Genomic DNA, 23,384 nt, shown 5'->3' with positions numbered 1-23,384 from the left:
CAAGTGGTCCACATGTTAAATACTCAGCTGGGAGTAAATGTAAACAAGTACTCTTATTTTTAGGAAGTGCGAGTTATTTTGTCGTATATTTTCAGTTTTCTTCCTAAATAACTCCAACTAAAACATTTGTCTCTTGATGCTGTTTCATCAATTGCAGTATTCTGCAGACTGAAACTCTGAAACAACTTTTTGTTTTTTTCTTTTTACAGATAAAGGAATATTTATTATCCAAAGTGAAGACTCCAGCTTATGCATTAAAGTTGATACAGTTGGCCTTGTTCTGGAAGACTGTGGTCAACTCTCACAAGACATGTTATGGAAATGGGTATCCAACCGCCGTCTTTTCAACATAGGTAGAAGTACCTGTCTAGGACTGAACATCAGTAGGCCAGAACAGCCGTTAAGTATGCTTGAATGTGACTCGACTCAGTACTCATTATGGTGGAATTGTGATGGAAAAGCATTAGTTGGTGTATCAGAGTACACATTAGCCATTGAAAACAGCAAATTTATTGTGGCCAAAAAAAAATCGACATATCAATGGAAACAGTACATGTCCTATGGTGAAGACCTTTGTGAACACCCGTTTCAAGGTAAAAATAAAATTTTGTCATAAAGGTGTATGTGGGAAAGTTTTCAAAAGTTCTTTTGAAGCAAGGTCAGATGCTTATGATCCCTTCCAGCCTGTATTGTGGTTTGGGAGTCAAAGTTTGTTTTTTTCATATGCAGTGATTGAGGTGAGCATACCACACAATTTATTTTTCTCCTTGTCTTCTATATAGACCAAAAAAAAGTGCTACTATCTTTGCAAACCAGGAAACATTCATTTCAAATGCTCTATAAAATTAAAATGGGAACTAAGGATTTGCTGTTGCCTGTCCTGCAGTTTTCATTATCAGATAGACCCAAAGAGACATAATGAAGGACTTAGAATTCCTGTCACTGAAAATCAGTCTGTGATTGCAGTGTGCGTGACCCAAATGTTTGCACCATTCAGCGCCTGGACTCTGAATGTGCCAAATTTTGGAGTAGAGATCAGGCTTTTGATTAATCCTGCTGTACAGCTAGTGAAGGCATATGAATGTATGTTTAGATTCAGGTCTGCAGACCTGAACAGTTTTCCAGGTATAAGGACTAAGATAAACCCATTTACCTTGAACAGGGACAGACTGTACCTTGATGCCGTCCTCAACCTCTCCTCCGCAATTCTGTAGAAGGAAAGGTCTAGTGTTTGCACAGCGTGTCTCAGCCTGGAGCTGTGATTCTCCGCACTAGAACTGGGTGTTTGAGTTGCAGAGCTCTGGTCTTAGTGGTTTCCTCTGTAGGTGCAGCTGGGCTTGGCCTCTGCTCTCACCAAGGTCCTTCCTTTGGGACCTGTGTTAACTGGGAAAGTGCTATAGCGTCCAACCTCTTTTTTTAAAACCTATCGGAATTTATACTTAAGACAGAAAATATTTTAAGCCACAAAAAGTCTTACACATTTGCTATGTACACATAGCGAGATGAGAGTAGACCTAGTTTAGCCCTAGTAGTGCAATGTCTGGGAGAAGAGGATCAGTCTTAGGCAGGCACTTCTAGCCTAGTTCCAGGACTAATTAATTGCATTGGCAAAATGTCTTTCACCTCCGGTTTCTATTTTCCTCCTTCTACGTTATTGGTGCATATGCAAGCCACCCTGTTAGTCCACCGGGACTTAGTTCAGGGTGCATCTCTACCTTCAAAGAAAAACTTATTTAACAGTGGTGAGAAGTCTATAGCTGTCAAATTTGCTTTCTTGCCAGGACTGTGATAATCCCTTGCACCTCTGTAGCGGCATGGTAGCAGGCAGACAGAGAAGCAATCCTGATTTTTATTTTTTTTTTAACCCATATTTTTTGTATCATCTGTTCATATCAGAAGGCTTTAAAGAGAATTTACAATGTGTAAACTGCTTTTTTTATACGTGCGCAGCCAGCCATTAACTCTGGAAACCTCTAGGAACCTGACAGTATGTACCGATTCTGTAGTTGAAGGACTTTGATCTTTAGGCGATCAACATGGGATCTTTGACAAACAATTTAATTCTAAGTGTGATTGTGGTTCTTTGACCTTTTGTAGAAGACCTGAGGTTAAGGAAATGCTCACTGAGGTAAAGCTTTTACAGCTTCAGTTGGCACTGCATTCTCTTAATATTTTGGTACTCAAAGTCCAGTAGGAAAATATTTTCAATATTTTATAAGGCATTAATTGTGACAACAGATGTGTGTAACATCAGTTCATCAGCTAGATTATTATTCCCCATGGTATAAAAACTTATTTTTAAAAGTTTATTTAATATTCCTTTGTCTTTCAAATTTCCTTTCTCACAAAATGACAAAGAGAATGGAAAAAACATTAGAAATCCACTTTATAAAGAGTGGGAGGAGCAGGGAAACCATGTTAAATTGCTCATCTGTAATAGACTAACAAAAAAAAGTAGATTTTGCAACTTGAGTGTGTACTGATTCTTCTAACTATTGTTTTAAGTAGTTGTTCTAAAATGTAAGTGCAGATTTTATATGTTAATTGTTAAAGTTTTGGCTTTTTTTTCTGATTGTAGTAAGTTATGAGAATGTGTCGTGTTTTAGGGTGACAAATTTCATAAACTATTATTTCCAAATTCTGTTAACTGAAGTTATGCTGCTCATACTTGCAATGCTATGTTATCAATCATCAATTAAAATTAGAAAATAGCTTTAGACATTTTATTTTTATCATTGTTGCTAAAAATGGTAATGATGAAATACAGAGGCAAAAAAGTTTCTGTGATCTGCATTCTTTTACTCTCCGCATTTTGTTTATTCCAGAAACATACACCTTGCTGGGAAATTCTTTTGGTTTCCCATGCATTTTTCCATTTAAGTATAACAACAAGTGGTATTATGAGTGTACGAGAGATGGAAAGGAATTTGACTGGTGTGCCACAACAACTCACTATGAACAAGATGAAAAATGGGGATTTTGCCCAAATGCTGGTAAGGTGTTGTTTGTCTTCTCTTCCCCCTCATTCCCAAGAGGATCTTTGCTCTTTGATAATAATTCTAGGATGCACTCTGTTTTGGATTACTTCCCTTCTGTTAGAGGAGAATGTATCACAAAAAAAAACCCAAACCAACAAAAAACCCCCCAACCAAACCCACAAATAAGACTTTAGCAGATTTTGTCATAATTTAGCATGTTTGGCCTTTGGAGACCCAAATGCAAAACTACGGGGGGTGAGCAAAAGGACATTGCTCTGCGCAGCCTGTTGCACTTGCCCTGCAGCTAAACCTCTTTCTCCCCTGTCCCAGGGATATATAGGAGCTTCTCTAAAGCGTGTATAGTAAGGGAGGCTCCTGCAAAGTCCCATTCTGCTTTTGACTGTGTTACAGCCTGCACATTCCTTTTCTTCTGTGCACTAGTTGGACATTTATGTCTTGGGCCTAAAAGTGGGAAAGACTTTGGATGTATGAACTTCATGAATATTAAATATTAATATATATTTATTAAGCAAAATATTGTCTTCTGTCAACAGAAGTGGTTGGGAAAAGCCCTCCCTGCTCAAGCGATGTTTCAGATCTCTGTTCCAAAACACGTTATAAACAGCTGCAAATGTGTCTTTGTAATGGGGATTTCTGGGCAACCATTATAGTAGGTGGTATTTTCAGCTTTGCTTATACTTTATAATTATAGTAAGTTTATTCTCTTGAGTATAAGCTAGAAGAACATCCAGGTGAATGCTCCTCCACAAGTGTTCATAGTTTGAATGTTTCAACATTCAGCTTTAGGAACAAACGATCAGCTGGTATGAATTAAAATGTAGCTCTCTTGGTTTCTTGAGAGCTGTGAAAATCACCACCAGCTGCAGATTGGCTCCTGAGTATTTTATCAACTGTATGAAATACAGATCAACATTTTTTTCTTAGTGCCCTATTTCCATATGTTCTTTAACAAAGGAATGTGAAATGAGTTCATAACCATGCTTCCATTGGGATGCTACTGTCGATAATTAATTGAGTTGTTCCAGGTGTTATGTTTCTGATTAGTTTGCTGTTTTGGGCTGTTGATGATGAGTCTGTTTTTGAGCAGAGAGTGGCTGCGATGTTTTTTGGAAGAAGAACCCTGACACGCATCTTTGCTACCAATTCAACCTTGCATCTGTGCTGACCTGGCGTGAGGCACGGGCTGCCTGTCAGCTGCAAGGAGGAGACCTACTGAGTATCACCCACCCTGAAGAGCAGAACTACATTAGTAACTTAAGCAGTGAGTAGACATTTCTCTGAGGACTTTGTAGAAAACCTGTAGTTAATTTCCTCTATACCCATAGAAAAGGGGTAAGCTTTGGAGCTTAACGTTCTGTGTGATGTCTCTCCCATCGCTGCTTGCGAGGTTTCATCACCTAAAACACCTCAGTAGAGCTGTTTGAAAAAGCAAGGGTGAAGGTAGCTTACAATCTTAATAAACTGAGTGCAGAAGTGGTGGTACATGTTACGTGAGGGTGTAATTGTCTTAATTCTCACTGCCCACAGAGACTCCCATTCATTCTTGCAGCTGTGGTCATGGAGCATGTTTGTTTTCATTGGAGAATGATACAATTATTTACCTTCTCTGCAGTGTACCCTGGTGTCCCTTTCTTCTGTTAAGTTTTCTTTGCAAGCTGGACTTCAGCAAATGTGAATGACTAGGACATTTCCACAGGCTTGATGTCAGTGTCCTGTATGGGAAAACTGCCAAGACTGTTTTGAATGGTCTGATTTGAATTCCTTCTCTGATAAGTCTTCTGCTTTCCCTATTGCAGCAAGAGTTTCAGACAAATTTTGGAGAGCCTTTTGACAGCATGGCTTTTGTGGGTATTTAAGTGTGCATGGAGAGGACCAAGTGGAGGAATGGGCGGTAGAGCTGTGTTGCAAAACACTGCCTTATGTGTCTTGCCCATTGCTTGCAGCTATTGCTGATTTTCAATTGCAGGATATAAGCTAACAGGAAGTTTTAAAAATTATTTCATTAGCTTTTTGATATGCGTGCAGGCTGTGAAGGGACTGAAAGTTGTTTAGTTTACAGAAAGCTGAAACAGGCTTGCATTTATGTAGCTGTTTGTTCTAGATTTAACTTCTGAGATCAGCAACAGCTTCTGCAGGGTTTGGAGGATGAGTAGCTTTTGAAGGATGCAGACTTTGGAGTTTATTCATTTTCATCTCTATGTTGATCAACAAAGTAGACTTTCTCTAAGGACAGAAGAAACAGCCTGAACTTTCTGGAGACTGATTTGAAGCTTTGTTTTATTCCTGTTGTAACAAGTCAGGACAGCAGATCTATACCTGTAGCTATTTTAGAGCATGGGGAATGTGTGAAGTATTATTATGTTTATATTTTCTGTTTCAGGGCAGTTAAATGCCACAGATGTGATGCTGTGGATGGGCCTGAATCGACTGGAGGAAGATGCTGGCTGGCAGTGGTCAGATGGAGCACCGCTAGCATTTGTGGACTGGAGAGCAAGTACTTGATCTTCCTCTTGGATATGTTATAGCAGTGTAATTATATGCTCTCTGTAACTGCTGTTCCTACAGTTATGTTTGAAAAATGAATCAAGTGAACCAGTGTGTCGCTTTTTTGTAGAAATATTTATTCATATTCATGAACTAAAAGCGCTTTCTAGGGATGTGGCATCGAGATCCATCTGCTCAAAGCTGGTTTCATGGAGGAAAGGAGTTTTAATTTGTTTACATTAACATGCTGTATTTAACATCAGTACATTAACATGAGCTTTGCGACTTGGTTTGCTACATTGTTAGGTCTTTCCACCAGCACATAAAACATAGACACTAGAACTTATTTCAGCCTCTCATCTCATAGTAGCAGCAAAGGTGGGGATTGCCACATGTGTATAAGTTATGGTCAGTGTTCAGAGTCCATGGCATTGGTGTAACATTACTAGAAGTTTGGGTGGGATGTTGATACATTCATTCAATAAGATGCAGAGAGCTTTACAACACCATTTTACAAGTAAGAACTGTTTTTTTGTAATTGTGTGCTTCTCAAAAATGTGTTTCCAGATGTCTCTGATAACCGTTTCAAAGAAAATCATTGTGCAGTGATTAATTCAAAGTTGAAGTATGGCTGGCAAAGTTATTTATGTGAATCTGGATTGCCTTTCATATGCAAAAAGTATTTAAATAAGACAGATCATGAAACATTGGGTAAGTCTCTCTATGTTATTGTATCCTATTTGTGGGTGTGGAAGGGGAACAGGAGGAAACCACTTGAATATAAAGTCAGCAGAACAGCTGGACTAAATGTATGGGTTTGCTAGTTAAAGTTGAATACAGTTTAACTTAACTAAAGTAGTAGCACTTTCTTCTGTTTAATGCAGTCCTGGAAAATATGCTGGGAATCTTAAAACTAACAAATAACTTTAATATGCCTAGCATTCAATTGATTTCTTACATGATCGGAAGCTTACACAATGCTCATTCTCTTTATATTACAATAGAGCCACACTTTTGAGTTTAAAAATAGGTTTGTAGCTTCAAATGGAATTAAACAGTGGCCCACAGAGAAGAAAGTTGTATAAATGCAGCTTAAAATTTTCAGTTATTTTTATGGCATGCTATACTTTTGATATACAAAAAAAAGCATTTTACATATATTTTTAAAAGTCTATATATTGCATATAGGTATAGTACATAGAATTCCTCAGACTCCCACTCTGTGGGAAAGTTAAACACAGAGTTGAGTTTATTAGAACATTAATTTTTATTTTGATAAGAACAAGTTATATAGGTTCAACTTCTTTCTAATAACTTTAATTTTTTTCCCTACTTGTTTCAGATAATGAGAAAGGACTTACCCAAACTCTTTGTAGGTAATGCATCTGAAAAAGCTTTAGCTGGTTTTGAATCAGGTTCAGAGGTAATAAGGGAGATGCAACATGTTTTTCGCTGAATAACAGATCCATTAGCGTGTTTGCACTAGTCCAGCAGCCCAAAGAGTTGAGTCATAAAATAAAGTGGTAGAAATTCCGGTTTGCTTGGTAGATGTTCCATAGAGCATGTGTTTTGGTCTCCTTAAGTCATCTTGGACAACTCTGTTTTCGGTGTTTGAAGATTTTTAAAAAGCCCTGGATGTGTTACGAACATAGCATAACCTTGGCAATTCTATCTCATATACAAAAACTTTGTATGCTTAATTAAAAGACACATGGAAGTATTATGCCACTCGTTGTGACACTGGCTGGTACCCACACAATCGCAACTGCTACAGACTTCATAAGGAGGAGAAGAGCTGGAACGATGCTTCTGTCTCATGCCAAAGTGACAAAAGCGAGCTCATTAGTATATCCTCCATGGCAGATGCAGAGCTGCTCCTTAAGTTGCTTGAAAGTGGTGAGTTTTGGAATTTAATTTAAAGTATGCAGTGTTTCTTGAAGTGTTTTTTGATGCTCTTTTGTGCTCTTTTAACATACGTAGCCAGTTAAGCACTATATTACATGGCTTACCCAGATGATGTTTACAAGAAAAGAAAGCATGATGTATGCTCCTTCTAGAAGACTTAAAAATGTATAGCATCACCTTCTCCAATAATCATGCTTAAAATAAAGAGGTGAATAAGAAAGTAAACTCAGTGAGGACACAGTAAACACACTAGCTTTTGTCCTTACCTGTTCTTGGCTGGTTCCTTCCAAACAGTTGCAAAATATTCAGTGATCATCCTTATGCAAGAATTGTGCTTAAACACAACAAAAATTCAGAGTATCTTTTGCTTTCAAGCTGGCCTTGTCCACACTCCAAAGTTGCTGCTGCTGCTATGTTGACAGCATCCCCTTTGATGGCAGCAGTGTTTGTCAAAGGAGTTCTGCTAGTCCACATTGTCCTAAGAGGTAGCATAATTACACAAGGAACTTAATGAACAAAAACATTTCGGTGCACCAATGCCAAGACTTTTGTTGTTGTAACAGCAGCAAAGAAAAGCGAATATTTTGTGCCTCCAGCTGCCATCAGTATGCTGGCAGAGCTGCACAGTTTGGCCATGAAGTATTTAAGCTTTCCAGAGCTGGGGCACAGTGACATGTTTTATCAACTCTGTCCCATCAGCTGCGGTTGCAGGACAGTGCGTTACGCTGGATTTAGTGGACATCGTTTCCCATTATCATCCCTCCTGCCGCCCATCCTCTTCACTGTCCTGTCTGTCTTTCTCCTAGGAGATTAACCACTGTATCATCTTCCTCACCTCTGTGAGCACCCTCCATAGGTACCAAATACCATTTTTTCCAGAGATGCTGTAATGGATAAATGTAATTACATTCAGCTTTGAAGTCTGCTGATTCTGTTTCAGACGTACTTCAGACTTCTCCTCAGGAGAGGGGCTTATGTGCCTGAAAGCCTGTCTACTTTTTCTGGCTGTAGTAGCTGGTCAAGTAAGACCATCAAACCTCAAAGCTTGTCCTTCCTATGTGCCACCCACTATGGCTGCTGCTGTGCTGTCATTAGATCTTAGAAGCATCACTCACAAATACACAACACTGAGTGTGCCATGGAAGGTTGTAAAAAGAAGTCTTTCCCATCCATGTCAGGCTTTCTGCCCCATGCGTTTAAAAAAAGTGTGTACATTCTTGATTTGTATTTTTCAGGATTTCAAAATGTATTATCACATATGTTGATCTATTTTTGAAATAATTTAATCTTCAAGGACAGTAGAACATTATCTCATCAGTAAGGTTTCCTAAGGTTCATACAGCTTAAGGTAATTCTTATGAAAATCCCAGGAAGAATTTTTAATAGTAATGTTGATGTTACAGGAACAACAGGCGTTATTTCTTCACCATTAAACTATGAACTCACTTATTCTTTTACAGAAAATGTAACTGAAACATGGATTGGGTTATACAGTAATAACACCCAAGTTGTTTTTGAGTGGTCAGATGGCACCGAAGTAAAATTCTCTAACTGGCACAGCCAAGAACCTAACACTTTTCAAAGAACAGGACACCTCTGTGTTTCAGCACAAGAATCTGTAAGTTTCCTTTTCTTTTTGAAAGAATTAGATGGACACTTTTATTTTAGCTCATAATAATTTATTTTCTCAGTGTGCATTCTTTTTCAAACCATGACCTGTAGACTTTGTCTTTTGATTCCTAATATGTTCATGTTGTGATAAAAGCAATGTAGCCTTTAGAAACCAATACATTTTGCAGTGCTGATGCACAGAAAATGAATCATAGATTTTGAGCTTACGGTCAATAAAAAAATATTACATAAAGCTTGCCAAATGGAAGAGAAAAAATATGAGTAGGTATTTTGATAAAGACAAAGTAATTTAAAATCCAGGTTGTGTGTATCATAATTTATGATGCATCCATTCTGGTCTTGAAAGTTTCAAATTTGTGTTTTGAAAAACTGACAGCCTATTTTATCTTGCTGTCAATATTAATAGATTTTACATAGCATCTTTCAAAAACAGATAGTAGTCTAGATCTATATAAAACTATAGAAGTTGACAGCAGTAAGATTGACCCCAAATCAGTCAGATAATGTAAAACTGTGAGTAATGTTCAAACAACACTGTCCTGTCAAATCACAGTTTGTGGCACTGACAATTTTTTTCTTATTTGGTCATAAATTTACTTTACTTTTACCATTAACAGTACTTAAATTCAGTAATACATGACTCACATAAGTGGTGCTATAATCCTTTTTAGTTTGTAAAGTATGTTTTGTGGAAGTGTGGAAATGGTATCAAAAAGAGTTTCTGTTGTCTTTCCAGTTGTGGGTCCAGGTTGCAGTCTTTAACTAATGGGAAAGCCAAGACAATTACAGTGACCTGGAAAAGTGGTTTCCCATTGGAAGCAGAAAATAGATGTTGTTGAAATTGTGGGGTTTAGATACACAAAACCATATTTTACTCAGTTTGCAAGTGTAAACAAATTAAAATATAAACTACAAAAGGAAAAGGAGGTTCAAGATAAAATTCTTTAAGCATTATTTTTGGAATATGTCCAATATGTATAGATAGCTGAAAATTATATCATACAAACTTCATAACATCTTGAGTAAGGACTGTTCAAATATAAAGATTAATCTCACAAAGAACTATAATAGATAGGAAGACAGTTCAGTACATGATTCCGAAAAGTAAGTGCTCTGGCATAACCATAGTGTTAGTTAATTAAAATGCATTACATCTGGAAGAGTGATTCAAAGAGACAAACCCTTTTGTATGATTGATTTGAAAAGTCCTGCTGACAGTTTTGTTAGAAATAAATGGTCCATCTAAGGATAAATAGTTGAATAGAATGAGGAAAAGTATTTGTTTTTACTGAAAATTAAAATAGGAGGGAGTGTAATCTAATGTTTGTGTATAGATATGCATGAGAATTTACAGAATATACTTTTTTTTTTCCCCCCTTAGGAAGGACATTGGAAGGTTAAAAAATGTGAAGACAGATCTTTCTACATTTGTAAAAAAGCAGGAGAATTTAATAATATCTCTCCTGAGCTGGAATCAAGTTGTCCAGAGGTAAGAGGTGTTGCGGGTTTTGTTTGGTTTAGAGCTTTACTAATAAAATAGAACTATATAGGAAATCTCTAAATGTAGCTGTGGAATTTATGGATATAAATAGATAGATAATTTTAGTTTTTCATATAAAGACATGCATGTTTTGCTAGGAAAAATCTCATTGTTTGCATTAAAAGTATGTAGACTAAATTTTAATGTATGACTAAAAGCTTTCCCAAGATGCCTTTCATGGCTTGTTGCGTTGTCAGCAGTTGTGACCTGAGTTCCTATTTCTTTCTAGATCAAAAGTGAAAAACCCTTTTGTCCACCATCTGTGCAAATAATGGTTGTTATATGATGCCTCATCGCACACATGGTTTTCATACTTTGAAACAGAATGCCAGGGAGAAAAACAATCAATTTCATTGACAGGGAGAGTGAACTCTTCCACTCCTAGGTTAGCATTCCTTTTGCTTTCAAACAAAAATGGGAAGGAGCACAGCTATCTAAATAGGACATTACAGCAGGTTTTCAGGCTTTTAGGGTCTGCATTCTGGTAGTAAAAGGTAACTTGTTAATATATGATTTTATTTGTCGTTGGCTTCTTTTCACATTGTAGAAAGAACTTGTAGGCTTTGTGTTGTTAGTATTTTAGTCAAAACTCTGGAGGAGTTTGTGAACTTTTTAATCAACAAAAATCTCTCCTTTCTAGCTTGCTTTAAATCTTTTAGCTCATTGTCTTTCTGTTTTAATTTCTTGTCCTTTTTCTTGAAAAATCAAGAAACACGAGTAGTTCAGTTGAGTTATAAAAAGGTTGAAGCTAAACGGTGTGGGGTTGGATGCAGTTTTTCCCCAGACATACAGTGGTCAGATCCAGCGTTCTGGTCATACCATTATGGAGGCAGAAGTTACTGCTTGGTTCCAGCTTAACATTTCCAAATGTTTAGGGTGGCTGCATTTGTTTTCATTTGGAACAATGTATTTCTTTACTCAAGAATTCTGTGTGTTGCTAATGTAAGAAAGGATTGTCATAGTCCTGACCATGTGAAAAATGTGCAAAGCATCAAGACTTCCAATTGTAGTCAGGGGCTTGACAGCATTTCAACTTTTGGTACCTCACAGGATTGAGACTCAAGAGATTGGGTCACTGGTCATAGGTAGTTTGGTCTGCTCTGGCAAACTTCCTAGTCAGGAGGAATTTCTGCTTGTTTATATTTCACACCCTTTAAAAACATATGTTGAACCCTGTTATAGTTCCTTGGTTTCAACAGATACTTTTCTTTCTAATGTGAAAAAAGTTACATTAATTTAATCAAAAGAAGTCAGTAGTGAGCTTACTCAAAGTGACATTTGATTTCGGACATTTTGTCTTAACAACTCACTTTTTTTTAACATTCAGTATATATGTTGTTGCTAGTTTTTGGCCTTATTTCCCAGGGCTAAGCCATTATTTCATCCAGATTTACATTCTCTCCCCCCCCCCATTTTTCTGTTGCTGGTATACCTTAAATGTACAGAATATCTATTGGTGTTTCTCACATTTGATCTTTTGCTTCGTTAACCTTGCACTGTCATTCGTGTCGGATCGCTGGTAGATTCTCAGGGAGCTTTGGCCTCGGGCACAGTTGTTTGCTTTTCTAAAGCTTTATAGTCTTATATGTTATTACTGAGCTTTCATCTCATGTTGATTTTATAACTTGTGCATTAGATGAACTAGCCTTTAGTGTTTTCTGTGGTTCTGCTGATTGCAGTTTTTGCAATATATCCCTATCAAGTTTCTGCAGAAACCTGAGCTCTTTTTTTCCTACCCTTCTGTCATCCTAAAACATAAAAAGCGCTAAGCACTCTCTTCCCTTAGCAGGTCAGCTATTCTATTTTCCTAGTCAGCAGGCTATTACCAAGAATAAATATTTTATTGCAAAGGTCAGATTCTCTGGGCAGTTTTCCCCAACACTGAAATAACAGTTTTAAACATTTTCTTTCAACCAGCTTTTGAAACAGGTTGTGGAGCTGTCAGCTGCTTTATAATCAAGGCGGAGGTTTCTGTGTGCAGAACTGGCTGTATTTGTACTGGTGACTTTCTCTGGTCCTCTATACTTTAATTAGTGCATCAAAAGATAACAGTATAGTACTAAATCAAGCATTTGTCTTTATGGCTGTTGTAGCAGGAGAGGATTGTACTTTTAAGATGAGAATTGCTTTTAAGGCCACAAAACCTTGTAAAGAGCAGAGGGCAGCTGCTCAGAGTAAGGGCCTCGTATTCTGCCTCCCACAGGTGGCTGCAAGTGGTGTTTGGGGAAGAGCAGGACAGGGCAAATATGGATAATACTTCCCATAGTTTCCCCTTGACCCCCAACCATTCAGAGGATTTCCTGAGCCTTTTAAGATTGGTGTATGTAACAGCCCGCGTTGGGTACCCTCTCCAAGTGTTCAATGATTTCTCCTTGAACTCATGCAAACTCTTTGCATTCACAGTGTTACTTAGTGAGGAGATCTCTGAATCTACTACCCTTTGAATGAAAAAATGCCACCTTCTTTCCATGTTGAACCTTCCTCCTGTGAGCTTAGCTTTGTCGTCCCAAAGGTTTTGTACTGAACTAGCCACCCACCTTGATGGCACTCACCATTTTGTAGCCCTGTGCCATACCCTCCCTAAGGCATCTCCTTTTTCCAGGCTGAAGAGTACCAGCCTGCTTACTTATTGCTGATGTGGGAGCAGCTCCATACATTTCATCATCCTGGATGCCCTTCTTTTTTAATAACTTTTTCTGAGATTGGGGGTGAGAACTCAAAAAGATGGGAAAAAGTGAATTTAAAAGGGACAGAGTAACCTTATCTGTTCTTTCTCCCCTTACAATTCTTCAGGTTCAATTTGACTTTTTGACTAAGCTGATGTTTCATTGAGCTTAACCATCATAACCCCCAAATCTCATTCCTGCATGGTGGAAGTGGGATAACTGTCCCTCACGTCGTACATTAAGTGCTTAGGGGTTGCAGAGGAGGTCCCCATGTGCATCACTTCATGTCTGTCTGTACAGAATGCCATCTGCCATTTTACTGATCAGTTACTCAGTTTTTTAAGTATGGAATTTCTCAATCTGTGCTTGCCCTCAATGAGAGTTTACCAGCCTGTAGTTACTCACAATTTTGTTATTATTATTTTTTTTTAAGATTAGTGGCAAATTACTCCAGTCTTTAGGCAGCAAGAAAGGTTTAAGAGGAGGGTTATACAGTGCCATTTGCTCCAAATTAAAATTTCTGAGAAGTTAGGATGATTGAGTTTGCCTTGTTTGAACCATGTATTTATCACTCACAAATTCCAGTTGAAGGAAAACAGACATTTGCTGTTTCTTACCTGTCTCCCTATAGAGGGTTTCTTGGTCAATATTTATCCCTCTTCCAGCCCCCAACTCCCCCAGGTTTAAGTGCACATCAAAGTGAAGGCAGCATTGCTGTGTCCCCCAGGGGGCTGCCCAGACCTACTGTGTCCCCAAGTGCTGCAGAGCCCTTGGCACCTGCCAACGCGCTTTTCCCACAGGGAAGTCCCAGCTCTTTGGTACGGAGATAGGGAAGAGCATCCACCCAGTTGTTTGTTTCTTTTGCAAAGCCAACATCTGAGCGATGCGTGTATGTTGTTCAGGTGAAACCACAGAAATGGAAACTGCGGTTCGTTTTGCTTCTGTGCTTTTGTGTCATGTGAAGGGCTGTGTCCAGCCATCTGCCAAGAACTGAAGGGGGTTGATAGTAAAAGGCAGCAGAGCTGTCGCTACCTGGGCAGCAAACAGTCTCCTAACTAGAACCTGAAGTTTGTCTTCCTCGATTCACCCAGGCTGAAGGATGTGCATAATATTTGATTGCTGTCCTGAATAGGTCTGCAGCATCTTGTGCATTTCATTGTACCTGAGGATGGGTAGCAGCAAATGACCTCAGCTGTTTCCCCTTTTTCTCCTTTTGCTGTTAATGTCACCCTCAGATGGTGTTTGATGGTGCCCACCTGGGTGCTGTGCTTGCTGCCTATTGTGCTGCTTTATGAGCTCCCCTGCAAGCAGCACCTCCCTCATGGAAGGGGCGAAGCGAGATCGGCTGGATCTTGGCTTCAAGTTTAGACAGAGATGGTTTATTATCTCTTTATTCTCTTGATTATTTAAAACACTCAAGCAGGATGACGAGGCAGGTATGCAACATGAACTCACACAGGCAGAACACACACCAGTCCTGGTAGTGTCTTCTGGGCACCCAGAGATGAATAATAAGAAGAGATTAATAATAAGAGATAAGGCAGGCTGACCACTGACTCAGTGTTCTGGCTCATCTGATAAACCATGAAAATGTGTCATTTTAATTCTGCATTATTAGTGTAGGATGATCGTTAATTTAATTATTTTTTTAAAAATTGTAAATCTTATTTGAAAAGGAGAAGGAGAGCTGAGAAAAGCTAAATAATAGTGTGCATTGCTGTATGAAAGGCCCATAATTTCTGGAATAAATCTTTCTGTTTACAGTTGAAGACAAAGGGCAGCTGTAATCTCTTTTTATAACAACTTAACTGAACCTGACGTGGCAGTGTTTACCCTGCACTTCAGGTATTAGGTATCAGCAATGAGTTACCACAAGTGGAAACCAACAAACGCAACTACACACTTCATGCAAAGAACTGGCTGTCTGAGTGACTTGGCATACCTCCCCAAAACTCAGTCAATAAAACAATACTCAAAGTATAAAACTGAAACAAAAGTAGTACGGGGAGAGTGCCTTAGCTGTTGCCCACATTTTTGTCATACCCATTAAAGATGTTATCGTGTGTGTTAAGCCAGTTTTTGCACAATTTAAGGATTTAAACTTTAAACTTTTGTTTAAATTCACCCACATTTTCAGTGACCTTGAGGGTGGTTACTCTTGAACCATGGTAGAAAGGAAAAGGGCTATAGGGATGTCGGTGATGATCAGACAGAAAGTACAAAAGGGGGTCAAGTTTTTAACAACTATATAATAATCTATAAAATAATGTTCATTTCTTTTAAGGGATGGGAAAGACATGGTGGATATTGTTACAAAATCGACAGTACCCCTCGAAGTTTTGAACATGCTTCCAGTGGTTATTTCTGCCCATCTGCACTTGTATCAGTAACAAACAGGTAGTTAATCCTATTAGACAGCGTGAAGATACCTCTAACAAGAGCTATTCTAATGTTAGAAAGTATTGCATGGCAAAAGATATTACCATTATGAAATAATATTTGCGTGAGGCAAGCATAATTACTAACATGGGCTAAAATCAAAGGTGCGCTTTGCTTTACTTTTAAATTGAAAAGAAATTTAGTAAAAAGCAATTGCTAGGCTAATAAGCACTTATGGCAATGTGCACATGTGAGCATGCAGATATCTAAACAGAATGCCTTCTACTGAGGTATGTAACATCTTTAAGGAGTTTTATTAGTGTACTTGGAAACTGTACTGAAAAATGAAAATATATTTAAATTTTATAATCAAAATATATCAAATTTTAATCCAAATCAATTAATGTTTTATAAATGTTTCTATTTATGTATGCATTTTACATGAGTTCTCAGCAAACAGGAGGAGAGAGTAAATGTTTGAAATCATTTGAGATCTGTCTTCCCTTATTTTCTTCCTATTTACCTGTATTCCCGCTTTAGCAAAGGCTTTCTCCTCTGCAGATGTCCAGATGCTTGGGTTTTCTTTTATATCTTTGTGATTCACCCTATATGTTGGATTTCCATTAAAGTTTATGACATACTGGTAGATGTATTACATACATACTTTAACCTCCATGTATTTATTGTAAAAAAACCCTAAACAAACCAACAAAAATAAAATTTAAACAAAACAAAAAAAACTAAGGAGGAAATCTCCCCTCCCTTTAGGATGAGGGAAGTGTTGTAACCACCAGCAATCAGATGAATGATAGCTAGAAATTTTAGGAAAACGCAGGCTACCCCACATAAGGATTTACATCAATGGGAATTTGGCCTGACAGGTTGTTTCAGGATTGTGCACGATGCATACAGGGCTGCGCTGCAGTACGACAGTAATCCTTACAAGAGGGATAAAGGACAAATTCTGGGCAACTGAGCTCAAAGATCACAGGGAGCTGAGGCTATGCTGTACATCACTACAAGCACGTCTTCTGTCTTTTTCTACTTATTTCTTTTTATTTTAATTTTGCTGGCTATAGCCATTGCTGGTTTTTTATTTTAGCTCCCAGTTCCAATATTGGAGTGACAAAGAAGCTAGTTGTTAGTTTAGCTTTTTTTCTTTTTTAAATTATTGCTGAAATTTGTTGTTCTGGTGTGAAAAATGCAAAAAGCTTTTCATTGTATTGATCCCAAAATATTCATTAAAAAGTAGGTTGTAGAGGACGGAGAGTTGGTATAAAAAGGCAACATGCAGAGGAAATGAAAATGAAAAAAAAAAATTCTGTCACTTTGTGTTACAGATACATTCAGTTTTTCATGTTAATGTCATCCTTATGGTATTTAGCCATTCTTTTCATAATGTGTGAAGCCAACAAGTCATTTAAGTCTTTATCAAACTCAGAATTTACTTTGGATATATTTTCATAGGAAGCTGATTAAATATGCTAATAAACTAAAGCATTTTTTGTGTAATGCTATACCAATTCTATCTGAATAAATTACATTTAAGTTACATATGGGTTACTATATGCAACAATTATTACTTGCAAAAAGGTGTAAATCTCTCATGTAACTTTAATGAGGAAATTAAGGTAAAAGTGATTTCTTCTGTAGTCAGATCTAGTGCTTTGAGCCCTTCAGCTCTGGTTTCTCAGTGCTGGTTTGTGTGTCCAGTTCTAATAGGATAATTCTGTGCAGAGCTTTTTCTTTTCTTTCTTCTCTAGCTTTTTCAGACCCCACTACTTTTTCTCCTTCATACAAGGAGTTTCTTATTTTAGTCTGTGTATTGTTAATATATTTTGTCTTTGCATCCTCTAGTGTAAGCATTGAGCTTCTAAAGCCTTAATCTACTGTTTTTCCTATGTGCGCAAATGCTGGGGCAGGGGCAGAAAAAAATGACAAAGAGGGAAAAAATATGTTTTATACTACAGACTTGTGCCTGAAGTTCTCCACGGCATTCTGTAAAGAAAATTAAGCACCTCTTGTATAATTTTTTTTTTTTTTCTGTTCTCCCATGATTTAAATAATTTCATGAGAGCTATTCACTGAAATACCAATTGACCTATCTTATTCTAAAAAGCTTCTTCTCTTGATTATTTTATTAAGGTTTGAACAAGCTTTTATCAACAGCATGGTCGGTAGCATGCTAAAATCTGAGAGAACTTATTTTTGGATAGGACTGCAAGACCTGAACAACACAGGAGAATACGTTTGGCTAAGTACAGCAGGAAAGAGTCGGTCAGTGAGCTTCACAAACTGGAACAAGTACCAGCCACGTGAGTACCATGCAGATAAAAAAAGAAATGTCTTGGAGGGGGGTAGTGCACTCTCTTCCCCCTCCCAGCAGTGGCTTAGCAGTGACTGAAGAGTCCCAGTCCTTTCTTCCCTGCCCGGTCAAGAGAGCAGAGATATAAGCTTACATTTTCTGTTTACTCCATAACTTCCTACCATGGACTGAGTTAGATGAGTTGGCAGTTGTGGAGAAGCCAGAGCTTCCTTCCCTGCTTTCTACCCAGGTGCTGTTATCGTGGGCTCCCTGGCTGGGGCCGGATGTGGGATGTTGCTCTTCCCTTGAATAGTTACAGCCCCGCTCTCCTGGCAGACACAGCTAACCCTGAAATTTTAGGGCTCTGCTCAGACTAGGATCATTTTCTAGCCCCATTTTCTCCATTATCTCTCAGGAAGGCAAAGAATAATATAAAAACTGGTGAGTTGGAGGTGATCTCCTTTTTAGCAGCAGTCACTAGGAAAAGACTGCATCAGAAAAAAAAGTACTTTCTTTTTCTGTGAAAGGTTTTTCATACATTTCTTTATGGCCTTTTCAGAGAGGCCATCAGGGCCTCCCAAGACTCCCAGCAAAAGGTCCTAGTGGAATTATGACTTTTATTCAGTAACAGTCACAGTTTGTAATTTGCATTTTGTATGAAAAAAAAAGAGGGCAGATTGCCTTAGATACATTTCTGTCAATAAGAGCACCATGTGGAAGTTTTTTCTTCCCCTTTAGTTTGCTGATACTTGGTTTGCTTGTTTGATTCTGTTTTGTAGTAATCCAAAGGAAAACATTCCAAGAAAACAAAAAATCAAAAAAATGAAGTAGTTGTTCAACCTTTGAAAACCTCTTAGCACTACCTGAGAATAGAGACATAATAATAAAGACACTCCGTTTCACTAAGTGATTCTCAGTTTTGGACTCTTTATATTTATTGCCTTACTACTGCGGTTTTTAAAACTTAGTTTATTTTAAATTGCATTTAATCTCCTACCTTTTGTGAGAGGAATCTTTTTTCATGGTTCATTTTACAAGCTCAAATCTAGGCTGACTTGAGAACTCAAGTCCCTGAGCAGAGAATTTGCTGCTTTTGTAAATTCATTGAGGTTTTATCCAGAACCTGATGCCAATAAAACCGTAGTTTCACCAAAATTTCACAAAATTCAAATACTTTATTCTGATACTCAATGCTTATTGCCATGTCTAGGTCATTCTGGAGGGTGCGTGGCTATACGAGGGCAGCACCCCATTGGTTACTGGGAGGTGAAAAGCTGTAAGGACTTCGAAGCAATGTCATTGTGCAAGCAAAAAATAAATTCTTACGAAGAACCTGAACTTACTTTTCAAAAACATTTGAGTTCCTGCTATTTTGGATGGGAGTCAGAATCTAATCTGCTCAACTGCTACAAAGTACGTAACAGACTTGCTTTGAATTTTTCTAATTCTGCATCAGCTTAAGGATACACTGTTTCTAAAATATTTTTGATAAAGCATTATTTCTTTCAGTTGACAAACAAACTTTAATTGTTACCATCCTTCACAGCAAGGGAAGGTCTTAAGAATCAGAACTATACTTCGAATATGCATGGATTTACTGTAGGAAAAACTATGAATAATATTTGATTTTTATGGGTTTCTGAAACAACAGCTCTCCAAAATCAGCTACACTTATGACAGTGTTTATTTTATTTCAGATATTTCACAATGAAAAAGTTCTGATGAGAAGAACATGGGATGAAGCAGAAGCATTATGCCAAGATTTTGGAGCACATCTTGCTAGTTTTAACCATATCTATGAAGAGACATTTTTAAACAATTTATTATATACAATTTTTGATAGGTAAATATATTTTTTAACACCAACAAGATTTATCTTACTCATACTAATATGTAAAAGTAATCTACAATTTAGGTTCTTCTGTCCTCTTTACTAGTGGCTGAGGAAGTCTCTAACATGAACTTAGAAAGAGGTGAAAAGTGTATTAGCAGCACTGTAATGTGATTCTTTTTGAAGATTATCTTTGTAGTACATGTTGAGCAACTGTTAATGTCAAGGTGATATTCTCATGAGTTGACATTCCCTATTGAAATGGAGGTTTGGCACTTTTAATCAGATTTTAGATGTTTTCATCTTTAAAAATATAATTTAGCATTTTAGTACGGAAACCAAAGTTTACTTCAAGGGTACTAAAAAGTCAAGAAAAGTATTACAGAATGATATATAGAAAGAATGATATAAAGAAAATAATATGGGTAGTTGTACTATTTAAAAAATCATTTCTGAAAAGGTAAGCAAAAAGTGCATGAGAAATGTTATTTTCTTTGTTTCCATTATAGGACAGAAGAAAGACAGTTCTGGATTGGATTTAATAAAAAAAACCCACTTTCTGGAGGGACATGGCAGTGGTCTGACAGAACACCTGTAACTATCTGTGTATTATATATTTCAGTAACCTTTCAAGTCATATCTGAGCATAAGTTTGCAAAAATAAGCCTTGTGAGGAAACATTGACCAACACTGTTTTTCATGTCCACATACTTCCCTTAAAGTAATTGTTACAACAGGATTAAAAATACACTACTATTAAAATAACAGCTTGTATAAAAGAGCTGTGCAACTGCGAAAGGAATTTGGAAGGATTATAAAGGTTTGCAGATGCGTGCTTTCCTGCAAAGCATGTTGCATTTAGCCCAGGAGCAGGTATGTGCAAAGTGAACACATGTGTGTGTATATACATATATATATATATATATATATATACACACACACAGACATTGGAAAGCCTTAGAACTGTGCCTGCATGCTTTATTTGTTCTGTGACTGTTGGGTTCGTGCCTGCATTCAGAGCTAGACCTTTCCTTTATAATAGCACTTTTGATTTTGTATCCTTGAAGATACTGGTGCCACATCCCACGCTAATGGTTAAACATCGAACAACTGAAGAAGGGTCAGTTTTTAAACTGTAATTGGTTTTCAGCCTTAAGGAACAGTGCCAGCTCTGCCATCTTAAGTCATTTCAGAATGTGAGTACAAAGTTCAGTCATGCAACGTGTTGAACCAAAGCAAAACCTGTTAGATGTGAGCAGCTACTGGTAATCATGTAAAAAAATTGTTAGGCTTCATAGCTATTAATTTATTTTTATGAGGAAGGAGTCTGATATAAGATGGGAAAGTTGAACAGGACACTGAGAGAACATGATTATGGACCCTGTTTTCGGATTTTACCTCCATAATTTAGGTGGTCGTCTAGCTGTTGCTTATTATGTTCTTACCATACACACATCTCCCAATCCTTTTTCTCCATAATGAGATTTTTAAATGCTTCATGTTGGATTGTTGGTGAAAGATAATGAATGTTCTGTTTTCAGGTTGTATCTTCATTTTTGGAGAGCAAGTATGTTGAAGATGACTCAAGAAACTGTGGTGTGTTCAAAGTAAATAGAACGGTCTTTCCAGCACACTGCAATGAAAAGCGTGAATGGATATGCAAAATACCAAAAGGTGAAATTTTAATTAATGTACATTGTCTGTTATATCCATTACTTGAAGTTCAGGAGACACAAGTTAAAAAAAAAAATCTAAAAGCCTGCTTTTTACCCACATCTGGAGTTCTCCTTATTGGTCTTCTGCATGAAATCATGGCAAAGCTGTATATAGCCTTTAGGGTTTGTTGGCCAGTTAACAGGTCTAGTATGTGCAGTCAGTTTAAAAATGGATAGCAGTGATTAGCAGTTAGTTAGCAGGAGTTAACCAAAATTCTTATTTATAAAGATTTCTAAAAATGTTTAGTAAGTGTGGCCATTATTTTATTTTATTCCATGTTTAGCTCCTTTTTTTGTCCCTGAACAAGAATAGCAATATTAATGATTTTGATTAACTCCTTACCATGTGGAGAAAGCAATTCAGTGAAATATCTCTTTTCATTCTTAGTCGGTAAGATTTTAATTAATTTATGTATTTTTGCAGGTGTTAAACCAAAGAATCCAAGTTGGTACATAGCTGGTATGAAAACATTTTATTTTTTCACATCTTGAAACATTATTATTTGAAAATATGATTTAAGCTATTGGTAAAAATAAAATAACTAAAATGTTCCGAGTTAAAAATTTACATTAAAGAACTCTGTAGGAACTTGTTGCTACAGATCAAAATCTGCCACCCTTTTGTTTAAGGATCACTGAAACATCAGATAAGGCTTTGGCTAGGTGAAGTAATGTTGCCAGTAATAAGCACAGCAGTTTGATAACCTCTCCAATCACATTAAAGCCGCCTTTTTTGCAGAGGGTGGGCAACTCTCTTTAATATTGCTGCAGTATCATAGGGTAGAATATATTAAAAAAATTACTCATAGGGCATTTTTTTTTTTTTTCATAAATTGAAATGTTAAATATGGTTCTGCTGTTAGTTGTGACATATTTGTCCCTTGATAGGTGGCTGAAGATAGGTTATGGGGTTCACAAAGAATGAGACTAGAAATGAGTTTTTACCCCTGCACAGCACTGACTCTCACTTGTTTTCTAGAACTGCCATGGTTATATTATCAAGGAGCAGAATATCTTTTCCATGTCAGTCCTACGGACTGGGAAACCTTTGAGTTTGTCTGTGGCTGGCTTCGCAGTGGAATGGCAACAATAAATTCTTCTGGTGAACAAGCCTTTATTCAAAATAAAATTAAGAAGGTAAGAAAACCTACCCCTTTGAAAGAACAAAACAAAACAAAAAACCTTGGGCAGTAACTGGCAGTTTTCTGCTGCATCTTTTGGAATATCTGTCTGCCTGTTGCTCCCAGTAGAATCCAAAAGAGAATTTACTTTAGAAATAATTGTCTTGTTGTCTTTGTTTCCCACATCCCTCCCTGAAGCCCTATTTAGTTAAAGAAGTCAGTTACACTTCAGAGTCTGCAGAATCATCTCTGCTAATGAGCAGGTTGGTCAGTCTGTCTCAAAAGACCCAAGAGGAGTGAAAACCAGCTTGCTTTTCCAAAGTTATGAAAGTAATTATGGGTAGAGAGAAAGGTTTGTTTCACATGTGGTGTACATCCTTCTCTGTTTCTTCTTCTTCCCCTGCCCCTCCATGAGTAAGGTTCCTCATGGAACACCTGAGGAACCCGTCGTGGTTCCTCAGGTGTTCACACAGTGGTTCTGCATCTACCAGGATGTCTCCTGATCCTGCACAGTTCCATACCAACGCTCTGTTCTCATTCCGTAACTTGCAACTGGTCATCAGGTAGCAATACCAAGGGATGTTTCAATGGGTACGTTAGCATGAGGTGGGCAGTAAGTCCAGATGTTTGAAATGGCTTTAAAGGTGGGCAGTTATGGCCTTGCAAAATAGATTTCCTTTTCCTCTGTGTTTGCCAGCTTGGGCATCATTCCCACATCTCCACACATTTGTATGATGTCTCCTGAAGTAAACCCCTTTGTGACTATGGGTATTTATATGGGAAAAAAGACATCTGCCTCTAAATTCT

At 37.5% G+C, this 23,384-nt stretch overlaps 1 protein-coding gene across 1 annotated transcript in view; it reads left to right on the top strand.

The window, feature by feature from the left end:
* The first annotated feature begins 214 nt into the window (after positions 1-214).
* The window catches only part of PLA2R1 (phospholipase A2 receptor 1), a 37,904-nt gene continuing 14,734 nt past the window's right edge, over positions 215-23,384 (top strand). The window contains exons 1-16 of the mRNA XM_010172850.2: positions 215-593; positions 2,826-2,993; positions 4,087-4,260; positions 5,380-5,493; positions 6,051-6,194; positions 7,191-7,379; positions 8,849-9,006; positions 10,402-10,509; positions 15,511-15,623; positions 17,751-17,920; positions 19,121-19,323; positions 19,608-19,753; positions 20,251-20,335; positions 21,283-21,415; positions 21,881-21,916; positions 22,436-22,593. Coding sequence (XP_010171152.1) covers positions 311-593; positions 2,826-2,993; positions 4,087-4,260; positions 5,380-5,493; positions 6,051-6,194; positions 7,191-7,379; positions 8,849-9,006; positions 10,402-10,509; positions 15,511-15,623; positions 17,751-17,920; positions 19,121-19,323; positions 19,608-19,753; positions 20,251-20,335; positions 21,283-21,415; positions 21,881-21,916; positions 22,436-22,593 — 2,382 coding nt within the window. The 5' untranslated portion in view covers positions 215-310. The remainder of the gene's footprint in view (positions 594-2,825; positions 2,994-4,086; positions 4,261-5,379; positions 5,494-6,050; positions 6,195-7,190; positions 7,380-8,848; positions 9,007-10,401; positions 10,510-15,510; positions 15,624-17,750; positions 17,921-19,120; positions 19,324-19,607; positions 19,754-20,250; positions 20,336-21,282; positions 21,416-21,880; positions 21,917-22,435; positions 22,594-23,384) is intronic.

The sequence above is a fragment of the Antrostomus carolinensis genome, unplaced genomic scaffold (assembly GCF_000700745.2).
Source record: "Antrostomus carolinensis isolate BGI_N321 unplaced genomic scaffold, ASM70074v2 scaffold31757, whole genome shotgun sequence".
Classification (NCBI taxonomy): Eukaryota; Metazoa; Chordata; class Aves; order Caprimulgiformes; family Caprimulgidae; genus Antrostomus; species Antrostomus carolinensis.
This window is presented reverse-complemented; position numbering and strand designations above follow the sequence as displayed.